General features: G+C 37.4%; 1 protein-coding gene across 2 annotated transcripts in view; it reads right to left on the bottom strand.

Moving 5' to 3' along the window:
- Nucleotides 1–4,211: 4,211 nt before the first annotated feature.
- LOC138741152 (transmembrane protease serine 3-like) overlaps nt 4,212–14,292 on the bottom strand; it is a 34,134-nt gene continuing 24,053 nt past the window's right edge. The window contains exons 9-13 of one of the 2 annotated variants that reach the window (XM_069894781.1): nt 13,365–13,543; nt 13,032–13,130; nt 11,885–12,027; nt 11,188–11,340; nt 4,212–8,970 (exon numbers count right to left, since the gene is read on the bottom strand). In XM_069894781.1, coding sequence (XP_069750882.1) covers nt 8,959–8,970; nt 11,188–11,340; nt 11,885–12,027; nt 13,032–13,130; nt 13,365–13,543 — 586 coding nt within the window. In that variant the 3' untranslated portion in view covers nt 4,212–8,958. Of the gene's footprint in view, nt 8,971–10,778; nt 11,035–11,187; nt 11,341–11,884; nt 12,028–13,031; nt 13,131–13,364; nt 13,544–14,292 lie in introns of those variants that run through there. The other variant, XM_069894780.1, reaches the window with a different exon arrangement.

Here is a 14,292-nt window from a genome sequence, read left to right on the forward strand (position 1 = left end):
TCTTACATCTTTGCACCTGTGGTTTTTTTTTTGAAACTTTATTTATTAATTTTAACATATGAAGAAAGTAAGTAATTCACGTACAGAAAAAATACAAAATAAAGTAATACAAGTACAAAGTAACATAGTTAATACAATACCAATCTCGGCATCTCCCCCTAACAACTAAAAACTAAGACTAAAAAAAAACTATTTTTAACCCCTAAAACCCCTCCTCCCCACCCCCACGATAAAGAGTGAAGAATTAATACTATTAGTATAATTTAAAAAAAAATATATATCTTTAAAAAAAGATCGATATATATAAAAAAACAAAAAAATATATTAATTAAGTATTCATTATTAATCCAAAAATTTTTTATTATATAAGAATATATATAAAAAACAAAAACAAAAAGAACTTAAATGAAAAAAAAACAACTAATAATAAAAAAACTAAAAAAAAGAAAAAAAAAGAAAACATATATATTAAAAAAATATATAATAAAAAAAGATTAATTCAAACTTATTTAAATTGTATATAATCAATAAATGGGGTCGACTTTAACTCATAAAAAGACATCTTATCTTGTATAGAAAAAGATATTCTTTCCATAACCAAACAAAACTTCACGCAACTCCTTTTGCCTTTGAATTAAATGATGAATAGAAGACTTGTCCAACCCAGTCCCACTTAAGTTTCAAATGTTCTTTATCTGTCAAATGAGTTTCCTGTAAAAAGGCCACATCTTCTTTAAATTTTTTTAAATAAGCAAGTACTTTCTTACGCTTTATAGGATTATTCAAACCCTGAACATTAAGAGAAGCAAATTTAAATTTCGACATGTCTTACAACAGTTAGAAAAAAACCCCAACTCTTACCACCTTACCCTCTCTTAATACGATCAAAAAAAAGGAAAAAAGAAAGAGAAAAAAAGGAAAAAAACTTTTTATTATTTAAACAAAAAAAAACCCTTCACTCATTAATCTAATAATACAAAAAAAAGAAAAAAAAAACGGGTAGGAGGTTAAAAATACCCCCTCCCGTCTAAACCGCGCAATGCGGTAACTCCCCAAAAAAAATGGGTGTGAGATAACTCACACGTAGCAGATGACTTTCAGAAAATAGTGCCTATCCAGTTCTCTCCCCCAACTCTCACTTCATCTTAAACTAACCTGGGATCCATTTCACGCTGAGTCCCAGTATCTTTTCTACAGGTAGGCTCCAAAACTTGAACTTTTGGAAAATGTAGTTTTTTGATCTGTTGTCGTTTTTTTTTGCTCTTTTTCACCAATTGTACCATCAGAAGTTAAATTAACAGCACTGAAGTTATCTAAACTTTTAAAGAATTTTAACGGGCATTTCTAGACAAAACAATAAGATAGAGTCAGGAGAGGACTGGAAGGCACGTCTGATCCTTACGCCATCTTGCCACGCCCCCACCTGTGTTTTTTTAAGTCATCTAATGCATCCACTTCTTGCAGTGCATTCCAGCCACTCACTATCCTCTGTGCAAAACTACTCTGACATCTCCCTTAAACTTTCCTCCAACTCAACTGAAACAGGCGTCCTCTGGGATTAGCCTCTCATAATCTTATACACCTGTTGTCACCACATCCTCCGTTGCTCCAAAGCGAAAAGCCCTAGCTTTTAACAACCTGTCATTACTCATTAAGGTAGCTGGATGTTAGATATCCTGCAGTTGATGGCTTATTGGCAGCTGTCATCCAGGGCACTCGAACTGCTGAGGCTTTGTTAACAGTGCTTAGCAGAGAACCTGAATCATGGGGTCAGCTACTGTCTCAAAACCCCACATCTGGAGTCAGCTCCTGGACTTTAGAGAATCCCTTGATCATCTATAGTAAATAGAATATGAAGCAAAATCTGCAGCTGCTGGTAACTGAAAACAAATTAGGAACTGCTGGAAACACCCAGGAGTTCAGGCAGCATTTGCAGAAAAAACAAACAAGGTCAGAATAGGGAAATTGGAGTGAATGGTTGGTGTACGAGATAGGGATGAACAGAACAAAGGAAATTACTGTGATGGAATTAGATGAGGGTTGTCATGGGGATGATAGGTTTAAAGGTTTAGAGAGTGAAAATACAGATAAAGGAATGTAAAATGTTGAGAAAAGCAGAACAGTGCATTTCTTAAGTAGCACAGTGGGCGTAGCGGTTAGTGCAATCCTGTTACAGCACCAGCGACCAGAGTTCAAATCTGGCACTGTGCATAAGGAGTTTGTATGTTCTCCATGTGTCTGCGAGGGTTTCCTCTCAATGCCCCGACTTCCTCCCACCTTTAAAAATGCACCAGGGCTGTAGGTCAATATGGTGTAATTGGGCAGCATGGGCTTATGAGCCGAAAGGGCTTGTTACCATGCTGTATGTCTAAATTAAATAAAATTAAAGTGGTCAAGGTCAGCAGGTCAATTACACTAATGAAGAAATTAAAATGGAGCCAAAATATCAAATATACAGCTAAAGTATCCAGTTCTAATTCTCTACAGTGAAAAAGAACACAAACCATCCAGAGAGAATTCTAGAAAGAATTTCTTTATCGGACTGGAACGGGTTAAACAGATTGGCTGCCTCAGAGAATTGCACAAAGTTACATACTGCAACAGTGCCAGCAAAGATGTTCTTTGGATGTCAGCTGCCATTTCAGACAACTGTCAATCAGAGTGTGGACTGTGACCTATCGGCTCTGTGCAAAAGCTGCTAAACCATTTAACGTCTTCAAGGTTTATTCAGTAAAACCCAGTTAAACCCCTCATTCCTGATCCAAAATGATAAAATGGTGTGGAAAATACAGAGTGCTTTACACACCTTTGTAATGTTTTCTCCATTGTGTAACTTATGTGAAGAGCCTTTATTGTAGTAAAAGATGTCATGGCACTTCAGAGGAACAGGTTTAACCAAAATATTGAGAGCAAGCCAAAATATTTATTTACAAACAGTATATTTATTTATATATGTTTGTGTTGTGTGTGCATGTAAGTACTCCATGGTCTGGAGAAATGCTGTTTCATCTGGTTGCATATGTGCAATCACATGGCAATGAACTTGAACTTGAAATCGTACGGCAGATCTTCAAAAGCTTGGTGGGAGAGGCAAATGGAATGGAAAAGAGAAAGGAAAGGTTATGGATGAAATTCTGAAATTTCAAGGTAAGGCTGGCTCTGGTGGAGGCAAAAAAAATCTTGATCATTCTCCAAAACGCAACCCAGTAAGAAAATTAAGAATAAGCACACACCTTGAACAGTGGCATATTGTGTCCAATATGTCTGCACCACCAAGCTGTGTGAAATATGAAAATCTTGGAGTAAGCATGGTGGATAATATGAAACCCATTTAAAAATGTCTATCCTGATGCTGATCACCTACAGTGGGAGGAACAAAGACCTGGGGAATGGAAGAAAGATTGATTTAAATATTTTCTAAATGATGAAAAGTTGGGAATTTGGAGCATCGGAGAGATTTCAGGATATCTGTACAATAATAGCAAATGATGTGGGTACCAAGATTTAACTAAACAGACAAAATTTGTCTGATTGGAGTTGGTATACAAAACAGTGATAGTTATTTTAATATGTTAGGCTCTATACAGATCTCATTGGAAGAACTGTATTCACTTCTGGCGATTACACTGGCAGTTAAAGAAAAGGAGTGTTGATGCATAGACTAAACTTGTATTCTCTTCTATCGTCAAGATTAACGATTGATTTAATTGAACTCTTTGACATCATTAAATTATTAAACCAGTTCACAGATCTGATAGAAGCATTGTTCCCTCTGATGGGAAAGGCCAGGACAGAGGAGGATATACCTTAAAATTAGAACATCGGGTAAATTTAGTGAGGATTATGGAACTAAGTTGGATGAAGTTTTATACTTCTAGATAAACACATGGATATGTTTTATGTGGTTTGCAGCAGAGTTTATTTTACTTCGACATGATGTTTGGCTGAAGGGCCTGCTCTGGTGCTTGACTGATCTATGTTCTGCTATATTCTATGATCAGCCAAGAGCTAATTAAATGGTAGAATAGTTTTAATGAGCTGAATGGCCTGGTCCTGTTTGAACTGTGCCAAAAGGGAATGCAAGTCTGGCCAAAATCTTGAATTCTCTTTCAAAATCAGAGAAGGAAATACAAAAATATCTCAATTTTTACTGGGATAGATATCAATAACATTTTACCACCTTCTTATCAGTCAATGCAAAAACCATTAAATATGAATGAAAATATATCTCATTTTATTTTCTGAAGAAAACAAAATTCAATGCAATATCTAAATAATTACAAAACATCAGATTTGTTTCCATATTCATGTTTGACTGGATTCCTTTCAAAAAATATTGTGCTTTCAAGTTACTGGTGTTCAAGGGGCTTTGGCCAACACTGGATGTTACATTGTATTTTCTACACCAAAGGAGTTCAAGATCTCAATTTCTGTTGTTTAAATCAACTACTTCCTATGCCTTTCATACAATAAAAGGCTTGTTTCTGTCCTTCATTTATTAGAGAGAATAGAAAAATATATCAAATCATATATAAATAATGTAATATTTAATCCATCCATCACATTTGATTGCAATTGTCCACCTTTGAAGGTAGAAAGGTTGATTTACTATTTTCTTGTAATATCATTTCAAAGTCAGGCTATTTGTGGGAGAAGTTCAGAATTTTTTTATGGTCCCTCCTGCAAAGTAGTTCAATTAAAATCTGAAATTAGTAAATTTAGGTTGGGTAACCACTGGTTAGGTAATAGGTCCTGTTTTTTCAAAAATCTCCATGACCCTACTATTCCCTATTTATACAACCACTCCAGCCTATAATACTTTGGGTGAGAATACCAAAGTATATTCAAACAGCATATTAGTGTTTGGTCCACTAACTGTTGCTACACTTTCAATTGCCTGAACTCCTCCATATACTGGAGTTCTTTCCTTAACGTCTCTATTTCTCTACCCCTCTCTTCTTTCAGAAATCCTTCCTCTTCCATCCATTCATTGGGACCTGAAATCACCTTAGAGTGGCTTGGTATTAAATTTTGTTCAATAATTCCTGTCAAAGTGCTTTAGAAGTGCAAGTAGTTGTTATTCTCATGTTCTTCCCCCATTTGAGTACACTGAGGAGAAGCAAAGACAGAATTGGCTTTGGAGGAGAAATCTGAAGATTACAATAACGATCATTCTCATAGCAATGGACCAAGTGCAGATTTTGATTTCATAGGGTGTGTCAGTAGTGTTTTTTTTTTAAGAGAGCAATGTTAAAAAAATCTGTGAAAAATTTAACCTAAATTAACATAATTACTCACCTTGTGGTCATTTACACTGCATGTCTTAAGTTCCTGTGCACATAAGTCCTGGGGCTTTTACGTGGAGGAACATGGCCCGAGTCAACGGCCAGAAGTCCAATTCACAAGGTGAGTTTTGTGGTGTGATTTAGACTGCAGGGTTCTCCCGAAAAGTAGTAGAGGCCCTGCAGGATAATCGCTGAGCAGGAATTGACTAGAAATTCCTGAACTTTCCTTTTTTAGACTGCCCATGTAATGGCAAATTTCATCAATTGTGCCGTTACATGCCTGCAGTCTAAAGACCACCAGCGAGACATAAAGCATGGAAACAGGTCGTTTGGTGAGTGCATGAGAGCCATCAAGCACCCACTTATTCCAATATTACACCAATCATTTTATTCTCCCCATGTTTCCATGATATCTCCTAGGATCCTACTGCTCATGCACATACTAGTTTTCAATTTACTGTTGCCAAATAACCAAACTGGAGCACCCACATGGTCACAGGGAGAACACAACGCTCTCCACACAGACGGCTCCTAGTCAGGGTTGAACATGGGTTGTTGAAGCTGTAAGGCAGTAGCTCCACAAATTGGACTCCTGACTTGTAACTAACATTGATTTGATCAAGATACTAAATTCAGCAGTGGATGGAATTCAGAGCTGCAGAATGAAGGGAAGGCAAATTTCCTTACCTGCAACCAACAGCTTACAACAACATTAAAAAGCTCCATGATCCTTGGATTGAGTAATATTTTGGTATGGTGATGTCTCACATTTTTCTTTAACAGAATGATAATAAGGGTCCTTTAGATTAGGTCTGTGCACATTGGTGCTAAAGAAAAATGTTGGGGAAATGGTGGAATTGGAAATTGAGCCTTAATTTTGTCAAATATAGAGGAGTCTCAAGTGGCTTTGAGACTGATTCTTTGCTCCATTTTATTATGTTCTAACGGTGTATTGATATCATGGTCATGAAAACAAGTAAATCTATTCTTTGGTGGTAAAAACCTGAGAGTCTGCAGACACCATGATTGAAGTAAAAACAAAATGGTGGAGAAATTCAGCAGGTCAGTGTACATTATGGAGCAAAGATACAGATACATAACAAACCTGCCCATCTCTTGATGAAGGACTCAAACCCAAAATATTGATTATGTATCTTTATCTCTGCTACATAAAGTTTGACCTGCTGAGTTTCTACAGCATTGTGTTTTTAAGTCTACAGTACTCTTTAGCTGAGCAAGGGTACTAGTCACTTGCTACTCACTGGTATTGAACTGAAGCATGCAGTGCCTTGGCCATACCTTGGACGACCTCTAGGCACCTCCAAGAGTCCATCTCTTCCAAACTTTAATTTAAATCCTGCAGTTGATTATTATTTGGTGTAGTTTGCCCTTTATTGCAAATTCCATTCAATGTAAATTGAGATTCTGCACCATTTTACATTAGTTTATAAAAATAACAGTTAGATGAACATACTGGGCATTGCCCAATCCTCATACCTCCAGTCCCAACAAGGATTCTCTGCTAGTTGGAGTGGAACACAAAAGTCTCAAGACTGTGATTGCAGGGGAGGAGTCACGTGATGGAGTAGTGGCCGGACGGTGAACTCCAGCCCTCTCCAGAAAAGTCGGAAAAAATAAAGGAAAACACAAAGGCACAAAAATAAAAATTAAAGTAAAGTGAGTATAAAGGTGGAAAGAAGATGGCGACGAAAAAAGAAAAATCGAAACCAACGGTAAGAAGAGAGGAAGAAAAGACAACGGAAGAAGAAGGAGAAGGCCTTACCTGTTCGAAGAGGCCCGTGGTGGAGAGAGAAACCCGCTCCCTCAGGTCGGTAGAAAGTGGACTACAAAAATGGCTCGCTGAGCCGAGTAAAAGTGCGCAACCGCGCATGCGCGAGGAGTCGCACATGCGCGATTCGCATGCAAAAAAACACACCGACGGGAGGGGGGACCAGCTGGGGAGTCGATCTCCACAGCCAGCAATGACAGCTGCAGAACAGCAGCAGCAAGAGGAGAACATAGAAGACAACGAAAACAAGAAAGAAGAGAAGGAAAGGACAACAAAGAAACAACAGATGGTCAACCCAGAGGAAGAAGAAGAGGAAGAGTATAGTGAAATAGAAGAAGAAGGGAAAGGCAAGACAAAGGATATACTTTCTCTTATTAAAGAATACATGGAGTCATTTAAAGAATGGCAAGCGCAAGAATTTAACGATTTAAGAAGAATAAACAATACAGAAGAGAAAGTGAATAAAATAGATATGACCTTATCAGAAATGGGAAAAAGAATGGACAAGGTGGAAGAACGAGGAGCAGCAGTAGAAATGGAGGTAGAGGACTTAAAAAAGAAATTAGAGGAATCTAATAAAAAAGTTAAAGAGACACAAGAGCTGTTAGCTCAGAAAATAGATATAATGGAAAATTATAACAGAAGAAATAACATAAAGATTGTGGGCCTTAAGGAAGATGAAGAAGGCAAGAATGTGAGAGAGTTTATAAAAGATTGGATCCCCAGGATCCTAGGATGTCCAGAACTACAGCAAGAAATGGAAATAGAAAGGGCACATAGAGCATTGGCCTTTAAACCACAACCACAACAAAAGCCAAGATCTATTTTAGTAAAATTCCTAAGATATACTACAAGAGAAAAGGTACTGGAGAAAACAATGGAGAAAGTAAGAGAGGACAACAAGCCACTGGAGTACAAAGGGTGAAAAATCTTCATTTATCCAGATATAAGTTTTGAACTCCTGAAGAAGAGAAAGGAGTTCAATACAGCAAAGACTGTGATTGCAGTAAAAACACAAAATTGCTGGTGGAACTCAGCAAGTCTTGCACCATCCATAGGAGGTAAAGATATATAACCAATGTTTCGGGCCTGAGCAATTCTTCAAGGTATTTGGACTCATTTGCAGATCCTTGTAAAATTAAACTGATTAAATTCAAAGGGAACCAAATAAGCATTTTAGGAGCTTTTGAATGTGACATTTTCTAAATTCAAGAAATTCTTTGTATTTCACTGGAACTGGCTCTGTATGTTTCGTAAAAGTCATTTTAGTCTTTAAATTTTGAACTGTACATTCATTTAATTGCATCAGGTTTTACTTTTGAAATAAAAAGAAAAAAAACTACCTAAAACCAATTTCTTTAAATATATGTTTGCGTCATTGGCTTTCTACTTGTCCATGACAAAATTTGCATTTCATTTTGAAGGAAAAGCACCTCCAAAAGAAAATTCAGTTTTAGTTGTAACCTATGTTGCCAACTGACCTAAAAAGGAATCTAAAAAGGATCTGAAAATTTCTGCTTAGGCTTTGGAAAGAAGAGGGAGCCTTGTACACACAGAGCTAAAGTTCCAACTGAATAACCATGGGGGTCAGAAGAAATCTTGACCTAAAGCAATTTGAAGTGGTGAAAGGCTGACAAAAATAATCTGATTGACTTGATTTCTGGATGAAGTGTATCACTAGTTGATATGTAAAGAATTTTTCTCTTTGTTGATCTGCACTTCACAACCAATATGATCTCTCCTTGATACGGTAGGTACCTTCAGTGCCTTAAGCAATGTCAGAAAGTCACCTGCCCCGATGAAAGTCTTTTAGAAACGTGACACAGACTGGGGCTAATAATCATGGCTTGTAGCTGCTTGTGTGTTCACTGTCAGTCCTTCTCATTATTTGTTACCCTGCAAGAGTCAAGGACAAGATATTAAGTTTGCAAAGGATGTAATTTCATACTGCTCATTTCAATGCATTAATGGCAGTGATCAGCCATTCATAGAATAAAATATTTGCAATGAATGCTTCACACAAAATAACAATTCTGCCAGGATTCACTTCATGCTGAATAGAGAATCCTCCCTCCTGTCTCAGATACAGACCCTGCACTCATTAACCACTCTTGAAGGAAGAAGTGAAGAGTAGAAGTTGAAACTAAATTTGATCTTCTCTCTACTTATCCAATTGAACAGCAATGATTAATAAATAGAAGTCTTTTTATAATCACAGGGTAAAATTTACTAAGTTACCAGCTGGACAATTAAAAGGAATTTCAGCTAAAAAGCAAAAAAAATAAGATTTGCATGAGTGGTGGTAATATGACAACAGATTATTTCAAAACAAACAAGACCTTTAGAGAATTTTATTCTAACATTTATACTTCTGAATTTAATAATGGCTATGCTTTAATGTTGGAATTCCTAGATCAGTTGAATTTACCTGTACTTTCTCAAGAGAGATGTGCAAGTTTAGCAAAATCTATTTTGCGGGATATAGCTGTGGCTATTTCCTCATTACAGTCTAGTAAATCTCCAGGACAAGGTGGATTTCCTGTTGAATTTTATAAATCCTCCAAAGAGCTTGTACCCCATTTAAGCCTAGTATTGGCTGACTCATTTAAAGAAGAGAAGCTACCTTTATCATTTAACAAGGCTTGTATCTCTGTTATTTTTTTAAAAGGGAAAGAGCCACTGAATGTACTTCTTATAGACCTATATCATTACTCAATGTGGATATGAAGATTCTATCAAAAGTTCTAGCATATGGATTAGAAAAAAATTACCATTGATTATAGACTCAGATCAAACAGGGTTTATTAAAAATGATTATTATTAATATATCGATCGATAGAATGTTTTCTTTTATTAGATGCTGGAAAAGCATTTGATAGGGTGGAATGGGAGTATCTGTTTGTTGCACTAGGAAAATTTACTTTTGGTTCTAAGGCATTGATTTGCTCTAATTTACAGCAGACGGTTATGTTTAATCTTAACAGAGAAACACGGTAGGGTCTACTAAGCCAGCCATTTGAAAAAGAACACTGTGCCTCAATATTCATCTTCACGTGGAACTCCTTTCCTATTTCTTGCAAAATGGGTTCTGATATGCAAACACCTTCTAACCTTTTCAAACTAAACCATTCAAAAAAAAAGACTGGTCGAGTAAGTCCATCTTGGAGCTATGAAGAATGTGACGTCACTGAACACTTTTATCAGTATCGTATTTCATATAAAACTGCTTCATTTTCTGAGACTGGGCCTTCATGTCATAGATGGTTGAATTCCTCCATTACCACTGTATGACTGTTACCTTTTTCCAGTCTCTTACATATTTCCATCTTCTGCATAAGCCAGTGGTTCTCAAGCTTTTTTTCCCCCACTCACGCCCACCTTAAGTAATCCCTAACTAATCACAGAGCACCTTTGGTAAAGGATGCCATAAATGATCTGTGGTTGGTAAGGGATTACTTAAGGTGGAATGTGAGTGGAAAAGAAAAGGTTGAGAACCACTGGCTTAAGGGTAAGCATTCCATGTTTATGCCTGCCTGTTTGTTTTTCTTTCGACATGGTAATGGTTAGGGGGTAATTTGTCCAAAATAATGTCCCACGAAACAAAATCTCTTCTTGTTTATGTTGGTCACAAGACGGGAAAAGGTTGCTGTTGTCACCTGGCATGCAAGTGGTGGATTGGTGAAATAAAAGGCAAGGCACACAAATTTTAAACACATTTTTAACCTATTATTTTATTCTTATTTATTTTTCTCAATGTTTTTTGCCAGTTACTTGAGGCTGCCGAATACATGAATTCCAGATACCAGGGGGTTTATTGTATTTTAATATTGTTGTAAACCACTGTATACTGCCTGTTGCCTGCTGGACACACTTCCTGAGACTGATCCTACCCATAGCCCTTTGCTTGCTCCCCATTCCAATCTGCCTTGATCAGTTGATGAGGTTGACGGCTGTTCCAGTCTATAGTTAAAAAAAAGCCTATCAGTTTCACAATTTCAGACTTTTGTAATTATTGATGGTGCATCAAATATATTAAAGGAGCTCTACAAAAGAAGATTGTTCTTGTCACAAAATATTTTCATGAATGAGCATGAAAATGAAAGTCATTGTTACCTCAATTTGTGTGAAGATCCAATTTGTGAATTGCGTCACCTTGACATAAACACCTGGCCTGTTTATCCGAGCACAGCCCAAACCCCAGCTTGTAACTCCAGCTAAATAGTAGGTACCAGACACTTCACATACCAGAGGCCCACCACTGTCACCCTAGGGTTTAAAGAAAACAATTTTGCAGTTAGTTGGTTGGCGCACAGATCATGGGCCCCATGGAAAGCCTAGGGGTTTGTCTTCAACATATCAGTCATTTATTTCAATATTGAAGTGATGGAAAGTTTAATGTTGTACTTGAATATTGAATGTGATTGCTTAGATCAGTATTGACGTAGCTTTTATTGTACAGGGATTTTCATGTCTGATGAGACAATATACAGTATGGTTCCTTTGGCTGAGGCTTGGTGTAAAGATTAAAATCTGGATGAATTTATCCCAGGCATTGTACCTCTGAGCCAGAAGACTGTGGGTTTCATATTCCACATTGGAGACTTGAACACAAATTCTGACACTCCAATGCAGTAATGAGAGAAGGTTGTGCTATCTGTGGTGATAGATTCTGTACAGGACATGGAAGTGAGGATCCTCAAACTGTTTCCCTTGCTTCTGTAATAATATGTCAACATTCAAAGGAATGTCTGCCTCTCTCTCAGGAACAAACAGCTGAGAGCAATCAGGTTGCTTGGTTGCTCACTCATACCTGACAGGAATCGACTCCCCCGGAGAGCTTGCCAGCACAGATCATGTTTTCTGTTATAAGTCCATTGTAAATGTTTCGTTGGTTACAGATTTCTCTGCCGATTATCTTAACTTGAGCTTCAAGGAGGATGTTAGAGACTGAGGCTGAAATGCATTGGATAAGGTTTTAAACTCAGAACACCTGAGAGAAGCTGGCTACTCAGACTTGAATCTGAAGCAGACAATTGAATTAAAGCTGATGTGCAAAATGACACGAACATCATTCAGTAAGGGAGTGAGGTAGAGTATCTGAAAAATAGTTCCTTGTTTCCAACACACTTTAAATATCTCAGACAAACCTGTAGGTTACACAATACACAATTCATTAAAACTGTACACCTTACCAAAAAAAGGATAGTAGAACACAAAAAAAATGGGATCAAAAATATGACTATCAAGGGAATGTTTTAAAGGAGAAAAAAAATCCTTGTAAAGGAATTCCTGACTTTTTCAGCTAAAAGATGGAAGGTCAAAATCAGAAAGGTACAAGTGGCCAGATTTGGAGGAACACAAGAATCTCCCAGGGTATCAGAGTTTGAGGGAAAATTCCATCCCACTTCCTTTATTTATAATCATATAACAATTACAGCATGGAAACAGGAGAAGTTTTATAACTAAAGTTTCCAAATGAGTTATCAGTAATGAAGTAAAATTAATGCCATTGGGATGCCCTGACAAGAATTGCTGGTCAGAAATCAAAAGAGAATTTTTTCCAATGAAAAGTTCAGCTCTTGGTTCTTCCTAATGGAAAAGCAAAAGACTGACAATAAATAAAAGAATTTTGTGCAGCAATGTTGAGGAACCTGATCTTTTAAATAATTGCCTTAAATTTAAATTTAGACATACAACACGGTAAAGCCCTTCCAGCCCATCAGCCCATGCCACCCAATTAACCTACAACCCCCATACGTTTTGAAGGATCGGAGGAAACCCATGCAGTCATGGGGAGAACGTACAAACTCCTTACAGACAGTGCCTTATTTTTCTCAAACCTCTAAGAAATGGAAATGTTTGTTCATCTTGTTTTGCTGAATAGTATACTCAGCACAGGAGAAAGGCAAATAAAATCCCCAATCCTTTCACCCACAGGCAAGCACACCCTTACTTACTTGCTTCTTCCTCTACGTGACCAAATCCTGTAATCCAACAAGACATACCATCTGGGAATTGTTGATCAAAGGATGGCAAGCAGACAGGTTGAATTTTATCTGGAAAACATGTGATGTCTATCACTTCATGCAAGATAATCAAAGTGATTTTCTCAAACATGTACATTCAGGTAGAATTTACCCAGCTCACCACTGGACCTCCACAGTAGAGAACATCATTCGCTACTTGATTGAACCATTCAACCCACTAATTTCTAGTTGTGGTCTCATGGAGACCTCAGGGAAACATTTATAATAATGCAAAATGGCCAAATGGCTTCAGCAGGACATTACCTCTAAACTCCAATGGCTTCTGGAGTTTCATCAAAGCAATGTCATTATCATTGGTATCTGGGTTGTAGATCCTATGAGTGATGATTTTTGAGACATATCTCAAAGTTGCTCTTGAGAGTTGAAGTTGAGAAATGAAGCCACTGTACACTTTCCAGCTGGATGGTTTTAATGATTCATCACTGTGTAATGAAGGAAAGGCTGACTTCAGTGACAAAGTTTTTCATTGTATCTCTCCTTGGCTTCACCATATCTTTTCTGCTCTAGTCTGGTTGACTGCAATCCAGAACAGCGTGGAAATACACCCAAAGTCTGGCATTGAGCCAGATGGAATTTCTGAAGCCCTGATCTGTTATTTTATCCTAAGAACTGAAGAAGATGTCGGTAGAATTATGTTGGCATAAATGCTGGAATATGAAGCTAAACATACTCTGCTGGAAGAACTCGGCAGGAAAAAGAATGATCTATGTGTTGGGCTGAAACCCTTCATCAAGACAGAAGAATTATCCCTGCTGGGGATCAAGGCTCATAGAGCAAAGATTTTCCATATTTATGTTAAAGTCTTTCTTAAGGGACTAGGAGGAATTGGGAGCAATCCTCCAACTTTGGATTTTTCCCCTCCTGGGGGACACAGAAGGGGAGCAGCAACAGTGGCAGGTATAAGCCAGTTAGCATCTCAAGACTTTTCCACCAGTCAGTGGGATCATGGTTACTTAGGTCAAGGCCTCAACAAGATTTTCCCATCTCTTCTCATAACTGATAACTCCCTGAAATTAATATCTCTCTAGCTCCATGAATTTTTGGAGCTGAGTATTTCAGAAGTTCACAATTGCTGTCATGTCCATCTGAAATGGGCAACCTCTTATTCTGAAATCATGTCTTCCAGCTTTAGATGGTGGCACTTAGGGAAACAATTTCTCAGTCTTCACCC

This window comes from Narcine bancroftii, chromosome 8, assembly GCF_036971445.1.
Source record: "Narcine bancroftii isolate sNarBan1 chromosome 8, sNarBan1.hap1, whole genome shotgun sequence".
In the NCBI taxonomy this organism is placed as follows: domain Eukaryota; kingdom Metazoa; phylum Chordata; class Chondrichthyes; order Torpediniformes; family Narcinidae; genus Narcine; species Narcine bancroftii.